At 38.6% G+C, this 24210-nt stretch overlaps 1 protein-coding gene across 7 annotated transcripts in view; it reads left to right on the forward strand.

Moving 5' to 3' along the window:
- Positions 1–24210, forward strand: part of BCAS3 (BCAS3 microtubule associated cell migration factor) — a 532941-nt gene that overhangs the window by 43578 nt on the left and 465153 nt on the right. For all 7 annotated transcript variants that reach the window (XM_041000469.1, XM_041000472.1, XM_041000471.1 and 4 more), the window contains exon 6: positions 17783–17864. In XM_041000469.1, coding sequence (XP_040856403.1) covers positions 17783–17864 — 82 coding nt within the window. The remainder of the gene's footprint in view (positions 1–17782; positions 17865–24210) is intronic.

The raw sequence follows: 24210 nt of genomic DNA on the forward strand, positions 1-24210 counted from the left end.
TGGGAGACCTGGAAGAAGTTCCTGGCTCCTGGCTTTGGATCGGCTCAGCTCTGGCTGTAGTGGCCACTTGGGAAGTGAACCAAAACAGATGGGAGATCCTTCTCTCTATTTCCTTCTCTCTGTATATCTGCCCTTCCAAAAAAAAAAAAAAAATTAAAAGGCAGTTTTACAGGGTGCTGGTTCACTCTCCAGAAAGTCACAACAGCTGGATCTGGATGTCCATCTTTTGTTGGTTTGAAAGTGGAGCAGCCAGGACTTGAACAAACACCCACATGGGAAATAGGATGCTGGTGTTCAAGTGGAGACGTAACACACTATGCCATGGTGCTACAGCCTCCTGTTTATGATTTGTTTATTTGAAAGAGTTACAAAGAGGGTGGAAGAGAAAAAGAGGATTTTCCATCCATTGGTTCAGTCTGCAGATTGTTGCAAGAGCTTCATTTGTTCTCCCGCATTGGTGTAGGGTCCAAGTATTTGGACCATCTTGTGCTACTTTCCCATGCACATTGTCAGGGAGCTAGATGTGTAGCAACCAGGATTTGACCTAACTTCCATATAGAATACCAGCACTACAGGCCGTGGCTTTACCCACTATGCCACAGTGCTAGCCCTGGAAAATTTCTTTTCTTTGGTGGTTGCTGGTGATCCTAGGCTTATAGCTGTATTATTTGAGTCCCTGGGCCTGTTCCCACATGGCTATCTTTCTTTGTGTTTCTATCTCTCTGTGTGGATCTGAACTAAGAGAATTTTTGAATCCCTGAGCATTTTAAGGAAAAAATAAAACTCTCTTTGCTTATTTTGGTATTTTGTTAGAATCTGGCTGTATTATATGAAATAAAACTATTTCTATTAAATGAGAAGAGAGAGAAACAGCTTGGGAGGGATCTCTCTTTCACTGAAATACCCCTTCTCCTCACCCCCAAATAAATGTTAACATCTGGGGCTGGCCCAGGCCAAAGTCAGGATCCCAGAACTTCATCCCATTCCTGGCTGCCATGTGAGTGGGAGGTGCTCAACCAGTTGTGCCATTTCCTCTGCCTGTTGGAATGTTCACTAGCATTGAGCTTGAATTGGAAAAGGAGCTGAACCCCAAATCCAGGTGTTTAGTCAGAGGATATCGGCAACCCAAACAGGGTCTTAATATTTGTGCCAAATATTTGCCCCAGGAATTTTGCCTTTAATTTAATGTGTGGGAAAATTGTGTCCATCTCTATGACCTTTGTCTATCTGGTGCTGAGTACATTGTCTAGCAAGTATTAGGAAGATCACTGGTTCTTCATACAGTCACATGATTTAGTATTATGTATACTAGTATACTGTACTATGTATTTAGTATTATGTATTATGTATGATCATGTATAAATCATATATCATGTAATATATACGAGAGGCTTCATAAAGTCAATGAAAAAATTAAGGCCTGTGCATGTACAGTTTTTTAAAATCAAGACTTAAATCTTTTCTTACATATCTAATCTAAGTGTCCTAGAAACTCATTTTGAAGGCTCAAACTGAATTTTGCAGTCTGTTCCTCATTGCTGTTAGTCTATTTCATTTGCAGTATAGTTCTTTCTCCTGATATCTCTACTTTTATTCAAAGTATCATCACAATTTTCATATACAGTCACACTGAAAATTAAGGTCTATACCAAATATTAGAAGATACAAATGTAAGATATAAGCACTACTTTGAGGGAAATATTCCACTTGTGGGAAATGTTAGTAAACTTCTGTAGTCTTAATTATTTATTCCCACCCGGGAGTGATTTTGTTCCATGGGGAAATTGGGTTATTTTTAATTGTCATGGATGGGAGTTATTACTAGTGTTTTTGTGTAGAAGCCAGACATGTTGCTAAATTTCCTTCTAAACAACAAATTGTCATGTTCAAAGTACTGATAATGCTGAGCTTGAGAAATCTTAATCTGAGTGCTCACTGAGAACTAACTTGCACTAGAGGGCACTGTGTAGTAATGGGAATGATGCCTGGGAGCATTTTAATACTTGTGCTAAAATTTCCTGGTAAAATTTCTTAGTATTAATATAAGTAACAAGACTATAACTTATATACTTGGGCCCAGCGCGATAGCGCAGTGGTTAAAGTTCTTGCATTGAACATGCCAGGATCCCATATGGGCGCCGGTTCTAATCCCAATGGCCCCACTTCCCATCCCGCTCCCTGCTTGTGGCCTGGGAAAGCAGTCAAGGACGGCCCAAAGCCTTGGAACTCTGCACTCACATGAAAGACCCAGAAGAAGCTCCTGGCTCCTGGCTTCAGACTGGCTCATCTCCAGCCATTGCAGTCATCTGGGGAGTGAATCATCGGAAGATCTTCCTCTCTGTATATCTGACTTTCCAATAAAAACAAACAAATCTTTAAGAAAGTTAATAAATTGGGCCCGGCGCGGTGGCGCAAGTGGTTAAAGGTCCTTGCCTTGCACGCCCGGGATCCCATATGGGCGCCGGTTCTAATCCCGGCAGCCCCGCTTCCCTTCCAGCTCCCTGCCTGTGGCCCGGGAAAGCAGTCGAGGACGGCCCAAAGCTTTGGGAACCTGCACCCGCGTGGGAGACCCGCAAAGGGCTCCTGGCTTCGGACCGGCATAGTATCGGCCCGTTGCGCTCACTTGGGGAGTGAATCATCGGACGGAAGATCTTCCTTTCTGTCTCTCCTCTCTGTATATCCGCCTTTCCAATAAAAAAATAATAAAAATAAATCTTTAAAAAAGAAAGTTAATAAATAAATATATTTAAAGTCAATAATAAATATACCACTTATAGTAACCCCTGAAGTAAATATTAGATTGTTAGAATATTTGCAGAACTGAAAACTTGAGACTTACTGGGTTAATTTCAGGCCATTTGTAGTAAGTCAATACCAGTGTCTTAGGTGAAGTGAAACAGCTTTACCTCAACAATATCAACAATCTGAGAGCAAACAATTTGAGAAAGTATCTCTAATAGAAAAGAGCAGACCTTTCAAAAGATTTCTACAAATAAGCGGAAGTGGAAAACAACATTTTTGTTTTATTTTTGCTTGCCTAACCACAAATGATTCAGTAAATGTCAGAGTGTCAGTATTTCTGCAACCTATTCTGTATACCATCAAGAAAAAAAAATCAACCACAAAAACCACCTAAAATGCATATTTGTAAGGACTAACAACTTATACTACAGATTATTTGGTAACCACATAAAGGAGACTGCAACCCAGTCTGTGTTTTAGTCTTGACACTAAATTCAAAATACAAAACTTGAGGCAAGAAGGAAGTGAATTTCAAAAACAATGTGAAAACCGCAGAACATAAATAATGAATGGAACTTGTAATCATATTTTCATACTTCCAAATTTTTTGCACACATAGAATGGAGTATTTTACGGCAACTTTAACCTTTTCCCTTCAGCCTGATTTTTCCAAAGGAAGATCAAAGAAAATCAGTTTGAACTCACACATTCCTTCAGTTATGCAACTCTGATTTAGACATTACACTTCAAAACCCCAGCCATTACTTCAGCTCCCACCAATCCAAATATCATTCCAGTCCTTTGAAGCCGCCCTAATGATATCTTCCATTTGCAACTAACACTTCTGTAGTCAAAAGATCTTCCTTTGGGTAGATATTAATGTAAAACCACTCAGGCTACTCTGACACACATGCCTGGAGACAGACTGGAGGGTATTTCAAGTCAAGGTAGCACCATTATTGAAAGTGTCAGCCTAGTAGCTGTCATAAACACATCACAAACACTCACCCATATAAACTGGATTACTTTTAATTCATTATTTTATTGCATGCAGAGCAGTACAAATCTAAAAATCTTACAGGGAAAAAGACAACACATAAAAGCTGACATATTATAAGCTCTGCTCTATTCATACAGATTTTGGTACATGCGAAACTCATCTTTGGTCAGAATTAATACCTTACAGGGAGTAGGAGAGAAAAAAAAGGGTGACTGAGGAACTTTATAAAAAAAGTTCTAAATTTTCCTCCTGGTAAGGGTTGTACTCACATTCATGTGGATACACATACATGCATACATACAAAAACACAGATGCACACACAAATATAAAAGTAAAAACTGGGCCCAGTGGCGTGGCCTAGTGGCTAAAGTCCTCACCTTGAACACGCCGGGATCCCATATGGGTACCAGTTCTAATCCCGTCAGCTCCACTTCCCATCCTGCTCCCTGCTTGTGGCCTGGGAAGGCATCCGAGGATGGCCCAAAGCCTTGGGACCATGCACCCAAGTGGGAAACCTGGAAGAAGTTCTTGGCTCCTGGCAGCACTGGTTGTTGCAGTCACTTGGGGAGTGAATCATTGGATGGAAGATCTTCCTCTCTGTCTCTCCTCCTCTCTATTTATCTCTGACTTTGCAATGAAAATAAATAAATCTTCTTTTTAAAAAAGTAAAAACTAAACTTCAGACTTGAAATTTGCTCATTTCATGTATCGGCAGTTTTATTTCAACTGACTACTTACTGTATGATTTCAACTATAGTTATATTTTGGAAAAAAGTAAAATTATAGACTCAGTAAAAATATTTGTGGTAGGCTTTAGGGAACAGATTTTTAGGATTATAAAAACATTCTACATGATGCTACAATGGTGGATGAATGTCACTGTGTTACTAGTAAAAAAAAAATACAAAATAGAAAGTACTGAAAGTGATTCCCAACATAAATTATAAACACTAGGTGACACTGATGTGGCAAAAATGATGACAATGTATTTTCGTGGATTTAATATTATTACCACTTGGGTATAAGATACTGACAGTGGGAAAAATTATAGGGTGAGGTGTATGGGATTCTGAACTCTGCACTCAGTTTACTGGCAAATCAGAAGTCCTTCATAATCAGGTATTTGGGGCCTGGCATGGTAGTCTAGTGGCTAATATCCTTGCTTTGCATGTACTGGGATCCCATATGGGCACCAGTTCTAATCCTGGCAGCCTCCACTTCCCATCCAAGTCCCTGGGAAAGCAATTGAGGATGGCCCAAAGCCTTGGGACCTTGCACCCACATGGGAGACTCGGAAGAAGCTCCAAGCTCCTGGCTTCAGATGGGCTCAACTCTGGCCACTGCGGTTATTTGGGGAGTGAATCAGTGGACAGAAGATATTCTTCTCTGTCTCTTGTCCTCTCTGTATATCTAACTTTCCAATACAAATAAATAAATCTTTTAAAAAAATCAACTGCTTAGAGAATGACATGATGGTATAATTAGACTAAGCCTCCATCTGCAAAGCAAGCATCCTGTGGGGGCAACTTCATGTCCCTGCTGCTCGTCCTCTGATCCATCTCCTCGCCTTTAATGAAAATGGAAAAACAATGGAGAATAACCCATCTTTGGGCCTCTGATAACACATGGGAAATCCAGAAGCTCCAGAGTGGTGGCTTGGTCTGGTACAGCCTGGCCTTTGAGGCTATCTGAGAAGTGAACCAGCAGATGGAAGAACTCTCTCCTTCTGTGTTACTTTTCTCTACAACTTCACCTTTCAAATAAGTTAATTTTTAAAATTAGCTGTTTAGGGGCTGACAAGGTGCCATAGTAGGCTAGTCTTCTACCTGTGGCACAAGCATTCTTCACGGGCACTGGTTTGTATCCTGGCTGCTCCATTTCCAATCCAGCTCCCTGCTTACAGCCTGGGGAAGCAGCGGAGGATCACTCAAGCCTTGGGCCCCTGCAGACAGATCTTTCTCTCTTTATTCCTTCTCTCTATAGATCTGCATTTCCAATAAAAATAAATAAATCTGTTAAAAAAAGTATGCTTAGTTTGTTGTAAAAAATTATTTTATACATGGCTTTTGCATAATTCACATTTTCTATGAACTCACTGAAGACCTCTTGAATATTCAAGCTATATTGCCATTTATATAAATAATGAATAAGGTGTGCTTAATTCTGAGTATATAAGTTATAGTCTTTTTTTGTGATTTATTTATTTTCATTGTAAAGGTGGATATACAGAGAGGAGGAGAAACAGAGAGATGATCTTCCTTCCGATGGTTTATTCCCCAAGTGACTACAACAGCTAGAGTTGAGCCAATCCAAATCAATGATCCATGTAGACTGATAATTGCCATTTGCATTTGATGGATAAGAAAACAAGGAAAAAACTGTCAAATGACCAGTAGGGACAAGCACCATGTTATAGCATTCTTTTTTTTTTTTTTTTCTCCCCATGGCGTAGCATTCTAAGTCTCTACCTGCAGCACCAGCATCCCATATAGGATATCCAAAAGAAACTCCTGGCTGCTGACCAGCTCAGCTACAGCAGTTATATCCATTTTGGGAGTGACTAATGGATGGAAGATTCTCTGTCTGTCCTGTTCTCTGTCTCCTTCTCTCTGTAACTCTGCCTTTCAAATAAATTTTTTTTAAAAAAAGTGAACAATTGGACCTGGCAATATAACCTATTGGCCTAATCCTCACCTTGTGTGCACCAGGATGCTATATGGACAACAGTTCGTATCCTGGGTGCTCCACTTCTCATCCGGCCTCCTGCCTGTGGCCTGGGAAAGCAGTTGAGGGTGGCCCAAAGCTTTGGGACCCTGTACCCGTGTGGAGACCCAGAAGAAGCTCCTGGCTCCTGACTTTGGATCAGCTCAGCTCTGACCGTAGTAGACATTTGAGAAGTGTGCTAGTGGATGGAAGATCTTCTTCTCTGTATCTCCTTTGTGAAACTGATCTGCCCTTTCAATAAAAATAAGTATTTGGGTGCTGGTGCAGTAGCCTAGCAGCTAAAGTCCTCACCTTGCATGCAGTGGGATTCCATATGGGTGCCAGTTTGTGTCCCAGTTGCTCTACTTCTTTTTTTTTTAAAGATTTATTTATTTTTATTGGAAAGGTCGATTTACAGAAAAAAGGAGAGACAACCAGAAATATCTTCCATCCTCTGGCTTACTCCCCAAACGGCAGCAACAACTGGAGCTGAGTCAATCTGAAGTCATCAGTTTCTTCTGGGTCTCCCATGCAGATTCAGGGTCCCAAGGCTTTGGGCCGTCCTCTACTACTTTCCCAGGCCACAAGCAGGGAGCTGGATGGGAAGTGAAGTAGCCAGGATACAAACCAGTGCCCATATGGGATCCCTGTGCATGCAAGGTTGAGGAGTTCAGCCACTAGGCTACTGTACCAGGCCCTAGTTGCTCCACTTCTGATCCAGCTCCATGCTAACAGCCTGAGAATGCATCTGAAGACAGTCCAAGTTGCTGCAATTATGTGGGAGACTCAGAAACTCTGGCTCCTATCTAGTGGTCCAGCTCTGGCTATGGCAGCCATTTCGGAAATGAACCAGCAGATGGAATGTCTGTCTCTCTTTCCTTAAATCTTTCAAGCAAAAATAAATATATCTTTAAAAAATGACAATAACTCTAGAGCTTTAAAAAAATTATTAAAAAGTTATAAAATGTAACTCATGAACACCGGAACATTTTACAGTCATGTAAGAATGAAATTTTTTTTTTTCTGAAATAACATCATGAAGAATACTATCGTGCAAATATTCTTGAGGCCTGTATTATTAATGTTAGAGATTAAGTCACCACCTGCTGTGCCAAGATCCCATGAGTCACAATTCCTCCACTTCTGATCCACCACGATCCCGTCACAACTGGACCAGACTATAAACTCACAGATAGTTAAGAAAAACAACAAAATGCTGCGAGATTAACTAATGCTATTCCAAATAACACAAGTCAAACAAAGATATGGATCAACTTAAAAATATTTTGAACTAAGCAAAAATTAAATCAAGAACATATCAAAATTTGTGGAATTCACTGAAAGCAGATTATAGAGGAAAATAAAAAGCTCTGAATGCATATATTTGAAGATATTTAAAATAAAAAACCTAAGCAGCCACCTTATAAAATTAGAACAGCATAATTAATCCAAAGTAAGCCAAAATAAATATAAACTAGAGAAAGAGCACTGGAATTAAAAACAGGAAATCAATATAGAAAAATCAGTGAAACCAAAAGCTGTTTTTCTGTAAGGGTCAATAAAATCAAGACTTCACATAGGATAACTAAAAAGGAAAAAAGACACAAATGGCTGCTATCAGAAATGACAGAGAGCAAAACACTACAGACTGCATGAACATTAAAGAACTATAAAGGACTAGATGGTGCCAAATATGATGACCAACATGAAAATGAGCTAATTTCCTGAAAGGCACAATCTGCCAAAACTCATGCAAGAAGGAAACAGACAATCTCAATAGGCTTGTGGCCATTAAAGAAATTAAGTCAGTCATTCATTAACAGTCTTCCAAGGCAGAAAGCACCAAGACCAGGTTAGTTCAATGATGAAGTCCACCAAACACTTAAGGAAGAAATAATATCAAAATTTACAATTTATTCCATAAGATAACAGCAGAGAATACTTCCTAACTCTATTCTGCATGGTCAGCACTACCCTAATACCAAAAACACAAAAACAATTATAAGAAAATTACAAATCAGTATGTCTCAAGAACAAAAGCAAAAACACTCAATTAAAGTAAATTCCAATAATATATAGTAAGAATTATAAACCACAGGGCCCGGGTGATAGTGTAGTGGTTAAAATCCTTGCCTTGAACATGCCGGGATCCCATATGGTCTCTGGTTCTAAGCCCAACAGCCCCACCTCCTATCCAACTCTCTGCTTGTGGCCTGGGAAAGCAATCCAGGACCGCCCAAAGCCTTGGGACCCTGCACCTGTGTGGGAGACCTGGAAGAGCTCCTTGCTCCTGGCATTAGATTGGCTCAGCTCCAGCCATTGTGGCCACTTGGGGAGTGAATCATCAGATGGAAGATCTTCCTCTCTGTCCTCCTTTCTGTATATCCGCCTTTCCAATAAAAATAAATAAAATCTTTATATAAAAAAATTATACACTACAGCACAGATGGGATGCATATTACATTTGCTAAGATTGTTCAGTATTCAAAAAAAAAAAAAAGCAAAAAATAGTTAAGGTAACCTGTCACATTCACAAGCTAAAAAGAAAAATTACCCACTCCCATTAAGAGATATAAATAAAACATGACAAAATCCAATACCCATGGATGCAATAAAATAAAACCAGGTAACTGAAAACAAAGGCAGATTTCTTCATTTTAGCTAAATGACCCACAAAAACTATAGCTACCATCATTAATAGAAGAATCAAAAATTTTCTGCTAAGATCAGGAAGAAGGCAAGGATATTCTCTATCATTCCTCCTAGTTAATGCTATAAGTGAAGAAAAAAAATACAGGTTTAGCACTCCTAATTCAAATATCCAAAATCTGAACTTTGTGAAAAGCAACATGGTATCTTAAGTATGATATTTCAATGCATACAGTATTTCAGGCACAAAATTATTTAACAGTTATCTTCAGCCTGTAATTACAAGGAGTTTTAAAAACATAAATGAGTTCCTCTTTTCATATTTTCCATTAATGAATTCTGTGTTTACTCTTAGATACCACATCCAATTTATCATTACATATAAACAAATATTCCAAAATATGATAAAATGTCCCAAGCATTTGGGTTAGAGTACATTTAAGATGCAAAAGGATAACAGGAAAACAGAAACTGATCATAAATTACAGGAAGATCTGTGTATGAAATTAAAGAAAGAACCCAAAAAGACTTACTGCTTTGCAGCAAGTAAGCAGTTATAAAGAGTATATAGATTTCAACCTTTTCTATAGAATGAAAACTTAGAATTTAAAATTAAAATTATGATTTACATAAGCAAACAAAAAATTAAATCCTGTAATGTAAACCTTGTAAAATAACCATAAATTGAAAACTATAAAAATGATCAATGGTATAAAAAAGGATTAAATGCAACATATTTCATGTTCATAAAGACTCAATACTAACAAGATGTCAATTGTTCAGTTTCACCTAAAAATTCAGTCCCAAGCAAAGTCTCACCAAGTTATATTGCCAGTAGTGATAAATTGATTCTAAAATTTATATAGAGACAAAAGATCAAGGATAGCTAACTGAATACTGAATACTACCAAAGAATGACTCTGACAGCAAGACTTGTTATAAATTTGCAGTTATATCCAAACGGATCAACGAAACAAAACACAGGCACAACTGATCCATGACAAAACAGCAATGACAATGCAGCAGAGCAAAGACCATATTTTCAACAAATGGTACTAGACACCTGCAACAATAAAATCAGTGTAAATACAGACCTTACATTCATCACACACGCAAACACACACACGTCCAGCACAGTGGCCTAGTGGCCAAAGTCCTCCCCTTGCACACTGGTATTCCTTATGGGTGCTGGTTCTAATCATGGTGGTCCCACTTCCCAACCAGCTCCCTGCTTGTGGCCTGGGAAAGCAGTGGGGGATGATCCAAGGCCTTGGGACCCTGCACCTGCATGGGATACCCGGAAGAGGTTTAGTACAGCTCCGGCCAGTGTAGCTGCTTGTAGAGTGAATCATCGGATGGAGGATCTTCCTTTTTGTCTCTCCCCTTCACTGTATATCTCACTTTCCAATAAAAATTAAAAACTTGAATAGCCTATCCAGATGCACATCGAGGATATGGCAGTATGTTGGAGCCTCAGAGGACACCTTGTACCATGGCGGAGGACAGAACAAATTAATCAACTGCTGCAACCAGGTGTTGGTAGTGAGTAGCTGGACAGACGGAGAATTTAAGGTAGACTGTTAGCCAGGAGATTCTGGAGAGATTTCTTCACAATTGGAGTGGAAAGAATGACAGCAATTCAGGACTGCTGAACCATCAAAACCTTTTGAGAACTTCATGGTGTTGTAAATTTCTATTTTTCTTCCTGTTGATTTTGTTTTGTGGCTTTTCATCTAAGCGGACGTATAGTAATTGTGTAATGGAGACTATCATATCCAGATGTGAGGATACAACGCAGTGGGCATCTCTACTTTCAGATAAAAGATGGACTCTCAGTGAAACAGTTAATTGTTTAATTGTTCATGTCTGTAATGATGGACGTATGACTGTTTATGAAGAACTGTAATATAGTAATAATATAGGGGAACTCAGTGGATGGCAGGGGATTTGGGATGGGGGTCAGGGAAATCCCAAGGCCTATAAAACTGTATCATAAAATGATAATAATAATACAAAATTTAACAATACACATACACACACAATAAATCAGTCAGAGTAGATTATCTGGGCAGGCATTATAATGCAGTGGATTAAGCCTCAACTTGTGATGCTGCAATCAATACCAGATTGTCAGTATGAGTCCTCATGCTCTGCTTCCAATACAGCTTCCCCTAAGTTGCCTGAGAAGGCAAAAGAAGATGACCCAAGTACTTGTGTTTCTGCTCCCCATGTGGGACCCGTTTGCGAGTTCTTCCCCTAAATATCTGAAAAAGCTATAGCTGCTCTAGGGACAAAACCCAAGAAAACTAGGACCTCAATCCAGGCCTCTCACAATAGTGGCAGGTACAAGATTACTTCACTCCTCTGTACTGCTTCCCGTTTGCAGTTCTGAAAGCTGGACTCCAAGCCAGAGAAAGCAATTAAACTCAACTTTTCCAGGTGTGGGTTAAGGCCCCAACCAATTGGATTTTTTCAAATGGGCCACTATATACATACACTATACATAAAGCATAATAAGAAAATAAGTTTTTTAAAAGATTTATTTATTTGCTTATTTGAACAGCAGAGGAAAAAAGAGAGAGGGAAAGACAGAAACAGATATTTTATATGTTGGTTCACCCCTCAAATTATTCTAACAGCCAGGGCTGAGCCAGGCCACAACCAGAATCCTAGTACTCCATGCAAGTCTCCCACATGTGTAGCAAGAGGTCCAGTACTTGGGTCCCACATCAAATACACAGCTCTTGGCTTCAACATGGCCCAGGCCTAGCTGTTAGGGAATCTGAGGAGTGAATCATTAGGTGAAACATTTCTTTTTCTCTATCACTCTCTCCCATTCTCATCCTACATGCCAAATAAATAAATAAATAAAACTTTAAAAATTTTATTATAAAAACCATTAGATAAAAACCGTATATTTGAAAATATATAATACTGGGGCCTGGCATGATAGCCTAGTGGCTAAAGTCCTCTCCCTGCATGCCTGGGACCCTATATGGGTGCCAATTCATGTCCCAACTATTCCACTTCCAATCCAGTTCTCTGCAGCTTTGGAAGGCAACAGGGAATGGCCCAAGTCCTTGGGCCACTGCATACACTTGGGGGACCAGGAGGAAGCTCCTGGCACCTGGCTTCCAGTCAACTCAGCTCTGACCACTGTAGCCATTTTGAGAGTGAACCAGAGAACAGAAGACCCCTCTTTGTTTCTCCTTCTTTCTCTAAAACTCTAATAAATCTTAAAAAACAACAACAATAAAAAAAGATTTTGAGAATCAAAACTGGTGCCCATTTAGAATGCCATATTGCAGGCAGAGGATTAGCTTGGTGTGCCACTGCACCACCCCATATAACTTTTTAATGAAGAGTTTCAGGAGTTCTTAGAGGTGTTCAAAGGAGAAGATAAAGCGCAGATAAATGGAATTAGGAATGCCTGAATGAATTTGTTGATAGAGGCAAACTTTATTAATATCCTTTTGGCACTAAAATGTACTGCTTGGAATAATCCTTTCAAGATGGAAGGCTATTTTGTATCTACCACACAACAATTATTTGCATTTTTGTGCTTGAAAAGCATTTGCATTGCAGTCACTTTCCTACAAACTCAAAAGTTTGCAAAACAGTTTAAAGAAAAAGGAATGGACTTCAGGTAGAAGCATAGGCCCCAGTGGGACCTGCTGGAGACCTAACGAACTCACTGAAATTTCTTTCTCATTACAAATTCTCCTATTTTTTTCTTGTCATCCACAGAGTCAAAAAAGAGAGGCATTTAAATGGGCTACCAGTTGCAAGATTTAAAAAGTTGTAGTTTTTTTTTTTTAATATCATGGAAGTTTGTATATCAGCAGGAAAAACTTTGAATTATATGCAACAAGTGAATTAATTTCATTAGCATAGAATGTGTGAAAGATGTGTTCCTAAGATTATAAACTATGTGATCCCATGGATAGCAATAGAAGTAAGAATTGTGGTTATGTTTGTTGAGAACTGGGATTAGGACTTGGAAGGGACACAGCGAGACCATCTGCTTATATGTAAAGTTCTTTCTTTGATGTCTCTTCTGTTAACAGAACCGTTTGAAAATTGAAATCTCACGTTAGAATTCTGTGACATTTGGACTGTTTTAATATTCTTTAATATTTGATTGAATCTTCTCATTTGTTATCTAATAGCCTTTGACAGGGTTTTAGGGTTTGGTTGTGAGGACTTGAAAAGCACCTGCAGAGCTCTCCAAGAACTTTGCTAGCCTTTGCTGAGTGTTATTTACAGCCTTGACTGGTGCAATTTCCTTCAGCCTTAGATTGAGTTGTGAGATTCTAAACTTGTTCTCCCCCATCCTTTTTTTTTTTTTTTTTTTGGTTTGGTATGTAATTTGCATATTTGCACCATGCGAAAGCTATTTTCTATGGTTGGAAAAAAGTTTTTTTCCTACAGTGTGAACAAATCATTCTTTGTTCTCCTTATTGTGCCTCCAAACTGGTACGTCCGGTTTATGCCCCAAACAACAAAAGTCTGTCATCAGAAATTAAAATGCCAGTAAGAACAAAGCGGAGACCATGAGGGACTCTTGGAGAGGTTTCCACCCTGCTTGCAGTTGCCAGGGAGCTGGAACACTGTGGTACACTCCTTCCTTGTATTTTTAATCTTGTGTTTATTGTGATTATTAATATAAAAGTGAGCTTATGGCCTCATGTAATTATTTTCAAGATTTGTGAAATCCTCAGTTCTGACACGCTGCCATTTTCAGCACTTTTTAAATAAGCCTGGACATGACATTTTTTCAGAAGCCTTTTAGAAATTCAGCTTCTAGGCACTCATATATTTGAAAGCAAAATTACCTGTGCACATGTTGTGTGAAATGAGCAGAGGCAGTTCTGGGTGGCAGCTGAAGTACAGTCTGTGAGGGTGTGTCTGACTTCTGTGTGGGCTTCTGAAATGCGCGTTTGCAACCTTTCTGTGTGTGCTTGGTTAGCACCTTGTTCCTCTGAAATGAAATTCTGGTTTAGAATTAGTATGTCTCCCATATGGGATCCTGGCGCATTCAAGGTGAGGACTTTAGCTGCTAAGCTACGCCGCCGGGCCCTAATCCCTGCAGCTCCACTTCCCATCCAGCTCCCTGCTTGTGGCCTGGGAAGGCAGTTGAGGACGGCCCATGGCCTTGGGACCCTGCACCCGTGTGGGGGACCAGGAAGAGGTTCCTGGCTCCTGGCTTTGGATCAGCGCAGCACTGGCTGTTGTGGTCACTTGGGGAGTGAATCATCGGATGGAAGATCCTCCTCTCTGTCTCTCCTCCTCTGTATATCCGCCTTTCCAATAAAAAATAAATAAATCTTTAAAAAAGAAAAAGAATTAGTATGTCTCTGGGCAGAACCAGGATGGACTGCAACACCCATTGGTTCCAGTGGAAGACAGGGCTGGAAACAACTGACCCAGCAATTGCAACTACCAGCTGATCAGGGTGATGGACTGTGCCGGGCCCTGTACTTGCTAATACATACAAGAATCTGATCTGGGATCACCTCAGACAAAGTTTCTTTGGGGATATCACAATCGAACTGCCAGACTCAGGTCCCTAACCATGAAAAGACAGAGGACAGAACAAATCAATCAACTACCCCAGCCATATGTTGACAGTGCAAAACTTGGCAAACGGAGACTCTGAGATGGACAATGTCAATCAGTGGGTTCTTCAACGACCTCATTGTGCTTAGAATGGTGAGATTGGCAGCAATTCATATCTGTTGAACTATTGAAACCACTTGAGCAAGACCCTCGGAACATGCCGCACATCTGGGACCTGGGGTGGGTGGGAGACTGGGTGGGGCTTCTCCCTTAAAATCTCTCTGTACCTCAGATACATGAAGAAAACAATGTGGAAATAATAGTCTTACCCGCTTTCCTGTAGCCCTTGAACCTTTTTACCCTAATTAACTATGTAAAGATTGTAAAAAATATAATTAAAAAATGAAAAAGAAAAAAACCCAAAAAGAATTACTATGTTCTCTTTGAAGAGTTCTCTTCTCTGGAAGATTGACATTGTGACTCACAAAGGATGGATTAAAATTATGCTCCTAATTTCAGTGATTAGTACACTTGTGGTTTTAGTGTATTCACAAATAGATATAAATGTAGCAGTGTTTTATGTCTTCTGTATTGGAATATGTTACAGTTAAAGTTCTAGGATCTTAATTGGGACGTGAGAAACCATGTATAGGTAGTGAATATGGGATGCCTCTTTCAGTCTCATTTTTATTTCTTACTTGGTGATTTGCATGGGAGGAAAGATTTAGAATAGAAGTGTAGAACAGGGCATTTAGGTTTTTCTGGCAGGCATGGTTTGTTCTAAGTTTGGTATGTTTTTCAGTGTAAAAGCTCTTGTGCATTAAATGCAATGATAAAGTTTTATCATTTTGAGTGTGCCAAGGTGGATTTGATAAATTCTTTACTGTTTAGTATAATTGAGCTTCGGTATGGTTATACTTTTTTTTTTTAAGCATTAGGGTCTTATTTAAAAACTTGATGGAAATAATAGTATAGAGCAGTAGATTTTGTGATAAGATTCTGTAATTTACTGTAGGTATAAACTTTATAAGTGAGAAATGTTTTCCATTATCCTGACAGTGTTATATAGTATTACTTCATAACTTGTTTTTCATATTTTACTAATATGCTGTATATTACAGAAGATTATTATTTGTCTATCATCCAACAAATAATTCATTTCAAATGAAAATGACCTGGTGTTTGTTCTTTTTGTTTGAAGAGTTAGGTCGGAAGAAGTGGTTATTGATGTATCTGGCATATAATTAATTTATAGTAGTTTTTACCTTTTATTATCTATGTGCTTAATATGAAAGAGGTTGTAAAATTCAGAGAATGTGTGATTATTGCCTTGGTTGGGTAGTTGAACTGTCTATGGTTTCTTCTAAATTGTAAATTCTTTCCTTTAAATAGTTAAATGTAGACTTCCCTGCTGTAGTATGTGATGCCTGTGGCTTTCATTTTGAAAATTAAAACTCCCAGAGGAATTTGTAGAGCAGATACATTTTCATGGCTTGCTGTACTGAGTTTGTAGTGTTTATAAGTCACTGGTGATAGGTGGTGCTGTTGCTGTATGGTTAGTACTAGCAGTGCTTACATTTTGTGCATCACAAGTGCTGCAAAAGAATTTGCTGCTATAGACAGTAGCTTTGTTGTAAGTATCATAAGCAACAAACCTTTTTAAATTTCAATTTTTAAAAATTCAGGTAAATAAGCTGAAAATCTAAAAAAACAAAAAGTTACTCCATAAGGCAGTTCTGTAGTTGCATAGTTTAATATTGGAACATTTATAGGACTTTTCTTTCTCCGTCCCTCCCTCCAACTGTTCCTCCCTCCCTTCTTTCTTCCCTCTTTCCTCCCTCACTCCCTTCTTTCCTTCCTTCCTTCTTTTCTTTCAAGATTTGTTTATTTTTATTGGAAAGTGAGATTCACAGAGACAAGGAGGGACAGAGAAAGATCTTCCATTGCTGGTTCACTTCCCAGGTAGGCACAGTGGCCAGAGCTGAGCTGATCTGAAGTCTCGAGCCAGGAGCTTCTTCCGGGTCTCCTGCATGTGCCATCCTCTGCTGCTTTTCCAGGCTACAGTTAAGGAGCAGGATGCGAAGTGGAGTAGCTGGGCTACAAACTGTCGCTCATATGGGCTCCCGGGGTATACAAGGCGAGGACTTTAGCTACTAGGCTACTGTCCTGCAGCCCTATAAGGCTTTTCATCTTATAATGTGCATATTTTTGGATGTTTTAAACTGCTTTTTCAGGTATGATGTGAAAATACCATCACAAAATTCATTTTTGAATTTTTGTTTTGACTCCATCTTTTTTAAATTCCTGGTTATTTAGAACTAGCTTTATAATGCTTCCTAATTTCTCTTACATATTCCATCAGTTGTTAGGCAATTATATGTAAATGTACTCAAAACTCTGTGACCATTTGGGAGTAAGTCTAGTAAGTCATTCATAACTAATTCTAATTCGGTTTGCTCAGTACTTCATGCAGTAGTTGAAAAGTAGTTGTTTTCACATTTCCATGTATCAGCATACTCTGCATTTCTAGAAAACTGATATGACTCATAATGAATGGACATTCTAGTTCATGCAGTGATAATCTCTGTAATATAAATCACAGTGAAAGATGGTATTATATAATTTTAACTTCACAGAATGTTGAAATTATTAAAATGTGCTTTTTTTCTAACAGTTTTATCTTCTCATTTTATAATTATACAAGAATGTGGGCTTATAAAAGCTAAATGATTTATTCAAAGTTAATAGTTTCAGAGCCATAACTGCTACTGATAACAGGTGAAGGCTGTTACACTATTTTAGTTGAACTTGTCAGAAGATGTTTTCCTCTGAAATGAAAGGAAGTCTTTTAAGAGCTATGTACGTTTCTTATTGTTTAAGCAGAATGATAGATTTCCAGAATAGACTTTTTCAGACTTTCTTTTTTCATATCAAATATGTATTCTGACAGTTTTCTGAAAGTAGTTGTGATAATGTGTTGTAAATATATTTAGTATAAATGATTAGGCATAAGTGAGTATATTACATATGTAATTTTAAGAAGTTATGATACAGTTTAGAAGATTTGTTTCCATGCTTCTGTGTTGTGACCTACATTTTTATGACTGACTTTTTTTTGTTTTCATGCAGATCAGTGGAGAAGCACAAGAGCTCTTCTCCGTTAGGCATGGCCCAGTTCGAACAGCAAGAATTTTGCCAGCCCCACAGTGTGGTGAGTGTAGCCCTGAAGAAAAACTATCATTCAGATCATTTCTGTTTTGTTGGTCTTGGACTAAAGACAGCAAGAATGATAACTGAAGTCTGTTTTTCTCTAAGTGTCCATCCCCCTCTCCCTGCCTAGATAAACTCTTAGTTCTGTCAGTTGAGATGGAAATAGGTAATCTTAACCAATTCAATATGGCTATTCACTTTTACTGTGGTTTTGATTTATCTCCACCCCCTTTGATCTCAATGTAGCCTCTGCCTTTGCTGTCTTTCTTGAAGCCCTCTTCTCTGTTGGCTTTCCTGGCATCATTCTTCTCAGATCCCTTCACTGCTTTCTGTACTGCCTTTGTTAGTTCTCGGGTTTAGTTTTATTCTATGGGGATTCCTTAAGTCTCTCCTGTTCTCATGCCTTTGCCCTTCTTCTCAGTAAAACCTATTGCTTTGGGAAGTTGCTTTTCACCATTATCTCTGCTGTTGGCTCTGCCCAGCTGTATCACAGTTGAATTTCAGATCTCTCCCCTTTCTATTGTGCTCTAATAGCACACTTTTTTTTTTAAGATTGTTTTTTGATTCGGTTTAGTTGGTGCTGGGGTCTCCCTCCCCACTGTACCAAGTACCCTCCCCTTCTATTCTCCTCTCTTGTCTCACAATGGGCGTCTTTTGTTAATTTTCCTAAGTTCATCATGCTGCTGCTGGATTGTCTCCCAACCATGTAGGGGACTGTCTGTCATTTTGTTAAAGCACAACTTTTTAATGTTATCTTTAGCATATATGCTATGTATTTGGTGAAAATCAAATATCAGATTATATCTGCTATTTTGAAGACTAAATAACTCTTGGTTTATTAAGTCTTTAAGCTTTCTAACAGTTGTATGTTTTCACTTTCTTTTGTTCATGTACTTTCTGCATGTACACCAAAATCAGTTGTACTAATTTTGTTTTGATACTTTATAATCTCTTTAAATACAAAGGAGGTATTATCCTAAAGTGTAAAATCTTACTTACGAGACTTCTTACAGCAGCTAATTCTAAGTTCTTTGAATTGATGGGAATGATGCCTACTGTGATTTAGGATTATGTTGTTCATAGTAATTTTGGGAGTTGTGAATGAATGAAATGATGGAATAAAGATGTTGACTGTGTACTGGAGACATCAGGAAATCTTTTGCTTGCTGTACATATGCCTGGCATGTGTAGATTTCTGCTCTGTGGCTCTCTCAGTCCTTCCTGCCCAGCTTTTTAGTTGGCCTCTGTAACCACTGCTATTTATTGTAGTTCCTTGCCATTACAATAAGACAGGAAAATTAAATGAAAACATGAAGATTAGAAATACAGGTATAAGTTTTGTTCCTGGTGATAATTTATGCCTTTACAAAGTACAATGGAATTTTCAAGCTATTTGTATTAATAAGTAAATCCAGCAGAGCTTTTGCATACACGGCTCACTGGGTCAGTGAGCTGATCTCTTCACTGTATTTTCCCCAACATCTTCTGCTATTTTTTAACTTTTTATCTGCCACACTAGTTGCCCAAACAGCATTCCTTTATTGTTGGACTGAATTTCTTCCATTTCCTTAAATAAACTATGCTCTTCATTTCAGGGCCTTTATATTTCTTTTTAAACAGTCATATCAACCTAATCCTTCCTTGCTCCTTATCTCCTGCTGTGTTTTATGCTCCCACGAGACTTAGGGTGTCTGATTGCTCACCTGTCTCTTGCTTGTTAGCTTTGTTGCATATTTTCACATCTTTAGTACATCACAAATATGTGTGTACTACAAACAGTTAATAAGACTTTGTTAAATGTTGCTTCATGGCATTATCTATTGAAAGTTAGTAGTTGGCAGCAGAGTGAGTTCTCTTTATGAAGTTTTTGCTGTGAAAAATATATAAACAGAAGTGAAAACTAAAGGACTATTACTTTATTCATTCATTTGTATATGTTAAAAATATTTAAAAGACAAGGAGTGAGGGAGAGAGAAGGAAAAGGAGAGAGGAAAAAGGTGAAGGAGAGAGAGAGAAAGAGAAAGAGAGAGAAGAATGGAAGTAAAGATCTCTCATTTGCTGGTTGATTCTCAGATGACCACAGCAGCTGCACTGGTCTGGTTTAAACTGTGAGGTGGGAATTCAGTCTAATACACAAGGGTGGCAGAGAACCAATTACTTGAGATACCAGTTGTTGCTGATACTGGGAACAGGAGCTGAGTTTCTACCTGAGTTACTCCAATATGGGAAGCCTGGGTCCTAACTGCTAGGCTGAAACACTGTTTCTGATTATTTATTAATGAATTTGGATCTGTTTTGGATATTTTCAGTACAGTGCCTTAGAAAACAGTGACCATTCAAATGATTTTTTTTTGTATTGGATAAAAACTTACTAATCCTCCCTCAAGTCTGTCCTTTTAAAACTTAATTGGAAATAAATTCTTGCTCATTTTTAAAAAATATGTATTTATTTATTTGAAAGTCAGATGTACAGAGAGGAGGAGAGACAGAGAGGAAGATCTTCTGTCCGATGATTCACTCTCCAAGTGAGTGCAACAGCCGATGCTATGCCGATCCGAAGCCAGAATCCAGGAACTTCTTCTGGGTATCCCACACGGGTGCAGGGTCCCAAGGCCTTGGGCCATCCTCGACTACTTTCCCAGGCCACAAGCAGGAAGCTGGATGGGAAGTGGAGCTGCCAGGATTAGAACTGGCATCCATATGGGATCCCGGTGCGTTCAAGGCGAGGACTTTAGCTGCTAGGCCATGCTACTGGGCTCTTGCTCATTTTTGAAAGTAGTAATTTTAGTTTTCAGTCTGTCAGTTCTGTAGTAAAATATATCATTATGCATAAGTTAATGTGTAACTAATGTTTTAATTAATGTAAGCATGTATTGGCTTATTTGTAAAAGGCATAATGATAGAGAGAAGGAGATACAGAGAGAGTTCTTCCTTCTGCTGGTTGATTCCCAGGTGGCTGCAAGATTAGGGTTGAGCCAAGCAGAAGCCAGACGTCAGTGCTTCATCCAGGTGTCTCATAATTTGCAGGATCGCTTGTGTCATCCTCTGCTGCTTTTCCCTGGCCCATTAGCAGGGAGCTGGATCAGATGTTCAGCAGCTGAAACGTGAACTTGGAACCATATGGAATCTGATGTTGCAGGTGGCAGCTTTACCCCCTGTGCCGCTAGAAGGGATTCTTATAAACCAGGATTGTTAATTTCATGACCAAAGGGTTCTCTGGAGATGGTTTCCTAAAATATCTAGGGATCATACTTGTGGTTCTAATCTCAGGACACTGTATAGCAACTTGCTTTATTTTTTTCTAGAATATATTTTAGTGCTAGTGTTTGAAAGGTTGTATTTTTAGTTCTGCTATGTAAGAAATTCAGTTTCATATCTCAAAATGTTAAAGGCTTTTATTTAAAGTTAAGATTTAAGTAATTTTATTTTGGAATGTCAATGGCAGCTCTCCTGATGCTTATAGTTTTGTAAAAAAGCGATTCATGCAGACAAAAACTAACAGTAGCTATCTTTTTAAATTGATGTAATTAGCTGATGTTTTTGAGTCTTGCATGAGCAGAGCAAGTTGAGAGTGTTTTGTGAGTTTAACTATTTCTTGATGTATTTTTTGCAAATTTTTTAAGAGTGTGCTTTTTATGTACTAATGGTTAGTATTTCTCATAAGCTTCAACTTCCTGTTTTATCCTTTTGGAAAACTTAAGTGTAGTTATGTGTTATGTCCAGAAACTAAACTGGACATAACACTATTTGATTTCTTCTGCTATATGAAGTCAGAATTTATGATTACTTTCTCTAGCATATCTGCTGTAATTTATTTTGATGTAAAAATAAATTTAATGACAATGGTTAAACAAGTAAATCTTGTAAAACACACACACGTGCACACACACACACACACGCACACGCACCAGTCTGCTCAGCCAAAACACTTGCAAACCCTGAAAGTAGGCCAACTGACATGTGCTAGTGCTCATCATGAGTATATTGTGAAGAAGAGGAAACAGGCTTATTGACATTTTAAATGGCTAAACTATGAGATTTAGGGCTTCCCTAATGTTTTCTGCTCTAATTACTTTTCAATTTGCTTGTGTACCTCTTTCATAACACCTAGTCTTTATCATGAAAGGCTAACTGCCTTTGGTCTTTTAATTTTTATAGAATTTTACTAAGTCTTTGATTTAGGTAAACTATAAAATGGGAATATGTTTTGTTCATCTTAGATATCTTTAATGATTATGATTAGAGGACAGTATTTCTAAGGGGGAATTATGTTTTAGAGGTGCTCGTTTTTTAAAAAAAATCCCAGTCATTAAAAAAATATTTTTTCATCTACTTGAAAGAGAGTGAGAAAAAACAAAGAGAAAGAGAGAGAGATCTTCTATTACATGGTTCCCTCCTCAGATGCCTCAGATGTCAGGTTGAAAACAGAATCATGGAAATCATGGAACTCAGTGCGAGTCTTCCATGTGCGTGGCATGAACCAAAGTTCTTCATCCATTCATTACCTGATAATTTCTGTTATGTACGTTAGTGGACAGCTGGAGTAGAAATGGAATAGCCGAGATTCAAATGTCCTCTCGTATAGGATGGTGTTTATCCTGTTTCTAGTTTCTAAATAAGTTACTCTGGTCCGGTGTTTGGCACAGTGGCTTAGTTGTCACTTAGTTGCCTTATCCCATTTCAGAATGCCTGGGTTCCAGTCTCAGCTCCAGTCTACAGTCATTTTGCCAGCACGCACACCGGGAGAGAGCAGGCAGTGACTCAAGTACTTGGATTCTGCTTCCAACAACTTTACTTGGTTTTGGTTTTAGGTTGAGTTAGTCACAACTGGTCTCTCTGTCCTCCTGAATAAATAAATAACCAAATTAAAAAATGCTTAGTCTCTTAGAGCTAACATTTAAAAAATATAACACTAATTTTTTACTCTGCATAGTTTTGTCATTTGCAGAATGCAGGTTTGTGGATCTTTGAGATCTACTGCCTTCACTGAGTACTATGCATTTAACTTTGTACCACATTTTCATGATTTGATTGCTCACTTCTTTCACATGCTGAATAATTCTTTGTTGTTGGATAAATCGCAATTTGTTTAATCCTTCTTCTGCAAGAGGTTGGCTGATTTGCATGCGTTTTGACAGTTATGGATTTCACCTCTTATGAAATTTTTTAAAGATTTATTTTAATTTCTATTGGAAAGTCAGATATACGGAGCGGAGGAGAGACAAAGAGATCTTCCATCCTATGATTCACTCCCCAAGTGGCTGCAATGGCTGGAGCTAAGCCGATCTGAAGTCAGGAACCCAGAGCCTCTTCTGGGTCTCCCACATGGGTGCAGGGTCCCAAGGCTTTGGGCTGTCCTAGACTGCTTTCCCAGGCCACAAGCAGGGAGCTGGATGGGAAGTGGGGCTGCCGGGACATCAACTGGTGCCTCATGATATCTTGGTGTGTGCAAGGCAAGGATTTTAGTTGCTATGCTACCATGCTGAGCCCCATCTTGTAAACTTTATATTTTTTACTCCCAGGGCTGGTATTTTATATTCTTTTAAATATTTTTGGATTTTATTTAAGTATTTGACAATAATTCCATCTTTTCCTCTTTTTTACTTTTTGTTATGTATGCTAATAACCACCTGCAGACTGATTTTCTTCTTTCTTTGTTTTCTTTGATTTATTTATTTGAAAGGCAGAGTTACAGCCAGAGGGGGAGAAACAGAGATCTTCCATCTGTTGACTCATTCCCTAAATAGCTGCAGGGCCAGTCTGAAACCAGGAGATTCCTCTGAGTCTCATGTAGATGCATTTAAGCCCACCTCTACTACTTTCCCAGACACATTAGCAGGGAGCCTGATCAGAAGCAGAGCAGCCAAGACTGGAATCAGCCTCCTTGTAGGATGTTGTCAGTGGATATAGTTGCTTTACTTGCCACGGCAAAACATTGGCCCATAGACATTTGCATAAAGGGCTGGATAGAAAGTATTATTAGCTTTCAGGCCATGCAGTATCTGTGATATACTTGAATATTTTTTTCTGCCTTCATTGGTTAAAGCTCCATTTGATGTACTTAAATGAAAGGCAGTAAGTTGGGGCTTTCATGGGATTCATATAAATTGTTTCCGTGATCACTGATTTCGTGATCACTGTGCTTGACTTCCTGTTGTTCAATATCTAAAAGCTGTTTCCCTTCCCCCCTACTTTTTGCCTCTTTAAGCTTTTCTCACAGGAGGTGAAATCTGTTTTCTCTTTCCCCTCTGCAACCAGTTGTCAAATTTCAAGATCTTGTTATAATTTCATGTTTTGGATATTTTCCTTAAGATTACTTAGAGTAGGGGCTGGTACCCTGGTATAGT

This window comes from Ochotona curzoniae, unplaced genomic scaffold (genome assembly GCF_017591425.1).
Source record: "Ochotona curzoniae isolate NIBS_2020 unplaced genomic scaffold, NIBS_Ocur_1.0 scaffold_2453, whole genome shotgun sequence".
NCBI lineage: Eukaryota > Metazoa > Chordata > Mammalia > Lagomorpha > Ochotonidae > Ochotona > Ochotona curzoniae.